General features: G+C 38.3%; 1 protein-coding gene across 1 annotated transcript in view; it reads left to right on the top strand.

Moving 5' to 3' along the window:
- Nucleotides 1-3,523, top strand: part of EAH_00049520 (hypothetical protein) — a gene marked incomplete at both ends in the record, with an annotated part of 7,955 nt that overhangs the window by 1,785 nt on the left and 2,647 nt on the right. Inside the window, 3 exons of the mRNA XM_013394356.1 lie at nucleotides 261-336; nucleotides 920-961; nucleotides 2,515-3,479. Coding sequence (XP_013249810.1) covers nucleotides 261-336; nucleotides 920-961; nucleotides 2,515-3,479 — 1,083 coding nt within the window. The remainder of the gene's footprint in view (nucleotides 1-260; nucleotides 337-919; nucleotides 962-2,514; nucleotides 3,480-3,523) is intronic.

Below are 3,523 nucleotides of genomic sequence, written 5' to 3'. Positions count from 1 at the left end.
CTTCTCTCTCTAGCTAGCTAGCTATTTGCATGCGTAGCTAGCTAGCTAGCTAGGTTGCTGTTTGCATGCGTAGCTAGCCGATGTCTTTGTTATTTTTTTGTGTTGCGTACACTTCAATTAGGGTCTTCGCTATATGTTTTGTATATATATAATATATATAATATATATATATATATATATAATATATATATAATATATATATGTGCTGGTGCTTGCATGCGTTTATTGCTGCTGCAGTTTGTTGTTTGTGTTTGTTGCAGGGTAGCAGAGACAAAAAAAGAAATAAAAAAAGAAGCTGAAGAAAAGGAGACAGATGCAATTCAAATGTTCTTGCAAGTGAGGCTGCTGCTGTCGTTGCTGCTGCTCTTTTTGCTGCTGCTGTTGCTGCTTTTGCTGCTGCTTATGCTGCGGCTAAGAGCTATTTTGAGGTGTATAGGCATCTAAATATAACAAACAAAGCCACCCTACTTTTCATGTTTTCTTCTGCATGCAGCCCCAAACCTCTCTTATGTTTTTATCTTTTTATTAAAACTTCTTTTTATGTTTTTCTTTTGTTTTAAAGAATATCTTTGATCTTTTGTTTGTCTTTTTATTTTTTTATTTTAATCTTTTTATCTTTTTCTTCATTTTGAATTTTGTTGTTGTTTCTTTTTTCTTTTAAATGTCTTTTATCTTTTCATCTTAAATTAATAAACTGATAATAAATTATTTATTATTTATTAATATAATTAATTTTTTCTTTTGTGTTTTTTTGCTTGACTTTTATTATTTTCTTTTTTTATATTTTTTATTTTTTTAATTCGGCAGAATTTCGCAGCTGCGAAAATTCAAGCGGCGTTCAAAGGCAGCAGACTCCGCAGCACCATCGCCTTGCGGGTATTTAGGGTTTAGGGTTTAGGGTTTAGGGTTTAGGGTTTAGGTTATAGATCTATCCACCCCTGGAGTAAACATTCAGCTAGCTGTGCGTGGTCTACCTAGTTAGCTAGCTAGCTAACTAGCAACGTACCTCACTAGCTGCTTATCTAGCTAGCTATTTGTCTATCTAGCTAGCTAGCTCCTTTTACAGCTAGCTAGCTAGCTAGCTAGCTAGCTGTCTGTAAGCCTCGTGTTTGTGTTTGTGTGTGTGTTGCGATTGTTTTGCCTTTTAGTTTCCTTTAGAAGAAAATGTTTTGTCTTTAAAATTAAATAAAGAAGAGCAGACAAAAAGACAAAAAGATAAAGAGAGCGAAGACAAAATAAAAAAAAACGAAGACAGCGAAAAAATATCTGCAGCCGCATATTTAGAATTGGTGTTGGATGTGCGTAGTGTACAGACAGATATATTTATATTATTATTTATTTATTTATATTATTATTTATTTATTTATTTATTTATTTGTTTGTTTGTTTGTTTATTGTCTTCTCTCTGTCTCTCTCCCTCTGTCTCTCTGTTCATTATTTTTTGTTTGTCTTTGTGTCTTTGCTTTCATCTTTTTGCTGCTTTGTCTCTTTGTTTGATGTTTGTTTATTTATTTTGCTCTTCTTTCTTTATTTTCACGTGCTAATAATAATAATAATAATAATAATAGCATATTTTATATATAATAATAATAATATTATTGCTATAGTCATTATTATTTTTATTGTCTTGATATTATTATAATTATATTATTATAATTATATTACTATAATTATATTTTTAATTAATTTGTTTGCTTGACTTAGAACTTCATTCATATTTCTCTATTTATATATATTATTATATTATATATATTATTATATTATTATATTATCATATATATCTCATATCATAATATATAATATTAATATATATATATATATATACATACATACTATCATAATATTATAATTATATTATTATAATTATATTATTATAATTGTATTATTATAAGTATATTATAATAATTATATTATTATAAGTATATTATAATAATTATATTATTATAATTATATTATTATAGTTGTATTTAATTTGTTTTTCAGCTAAAACTTCAATCCTTTTTGTCTCCTTTTTTATCCTCGCGAGCAGATTTGCTGCTGCGAAGAGACATCGACGAAGTGGCGCTGCTGCTGCAGCAGACAATCAATGAAATATTTCAAGTAAAGTGCTGCTGCTGTTGCTGCTGTTGTTGCTGCTGCTGCTGTTGTTGCTGCTGCTGCTGCTGCTACTGCTGTTGTTGTTGCTGTTGCTGCTGGTGCTGCTGTTGCTGCTGTTGCTGGTGCTGCTGTTACCGTTGCTGTTGCTGCTGCTGTTGTTGTTGCTGCTGTTGCTGCTTCTGCTCCTGCTGCGGCTGCTCCCATTGTGCCTGTTGCTGCTGCATCAATAGCAGCAGCAGCAGCAGTAGCAGCAGCATTAGCAGTAATAGCAGCTACAGCAGCAGCAGCAGCAGCAGGGTGGTGGTTTGCATAGGAGCTTTGACTGAAATTTGTTTATTTGTTTGTTTTATATGTCTATTAACAAATTTTATTTCTCTTTTTGTTTGATTTGTTGTATGTCTCCTGCTGCTGCTGCAGTCAGCAGATACCGCGGCGCTGCTGCCCTTCGCTGCAGCTGGCTATACACCTCACGCCCCCAGGAGCAGCAGCAGCAGCAGCAGCCTCCCTCTAGCAGCAGCAGCATCAGCAGCAGAGGCAACAGCAGCAAAAGCAGCAGCAACAGAAGAAGCAGCAGCAGAAGCAGCAGCAGCAGCAGAAGCAGCAGCAGCAGCAGTAGCAGCAGCAGAATCTTTGTGTGCTGACAGCAGCCCTTGCGATTTAGTTGCATTTAAAGCTGCTGCTGCTGCTGTTCGCTCTCTGGGCCCCTTTAGGCTGCATGCAGACAAACAAACGAAGCAAACAAACATCAAACAGAGAGGAAGCAAATTCACAAACAAAAACAAAAGCAGCCGCAGCAGCAGCAGCAGCAGCAGCAGCGGAAGCGATAGGGAAGACAGCGTCAGGCCTACTCATGCATGCACCCGCAGCAGCAGCAGCAGCAGCAGCAGCAGCAGCAGCAGCAGCGAGCAGCAGGGCGGTGTTGATGATATTGGTGCTGCAGAAACAGATAAAGCTGTTCATGTGCCTCCTGTGTCTGCTGCTGCTGCTGCTGCTGCTGCTGCTGCTGCAGCTCAGAGCGCCCCCACCCCAAGAGGCAGCAGCAAGGAGACAGCAGCAGAGGAGGCGCTGCTGTCTGTCTCCTCTGCAGCAGAAGCAGAGCAACAAATTGAAACAGAAATTCACGCTGCAGCAGCAGCAACAGCAGCAGCAACAGCAGCAGCAGAAGCAGAAAACGACAACCAGCAGAAGATATTAAACAAACAACAAAAAGAACATGAGCAGCAGCAGCAGCAGCAAGCGCAACAAACGAAGCTGCAGCAGCGACAGCAGGAAGAGCAGCAACAAGCGCAGCAGAAGCAGCAAGAAGAGCAGCAACAAGCGCAGCAGAAGCAGCAGGAAGAGCAGCAACAAGCGCAGCAGAAGCAGCAGGAACAGCAGCAGCTGTACGGTGTTTCGCATGAAGACGTAATATCAGCAGTGGCTGTTG

This window comes from Eimeria acervulina, genomic scaffold (genome assembly GCF_000499425.1).
Source record: "Eimeria acervulina Houghton genomic scaffold, Eah_scaff804, whole genome shotgun sequence".
In the NCBI taxonomy this organism is placed as follows: domain Eukaryota; phylum Apicomplexa; class Conoidasida; order Eucoccidiorida; family Eimeriidae; genus Eimeria; species Eimeria acervulina.
This window is presented reverse-complemented; position numbering and strand designations above follow the sequence as displayed.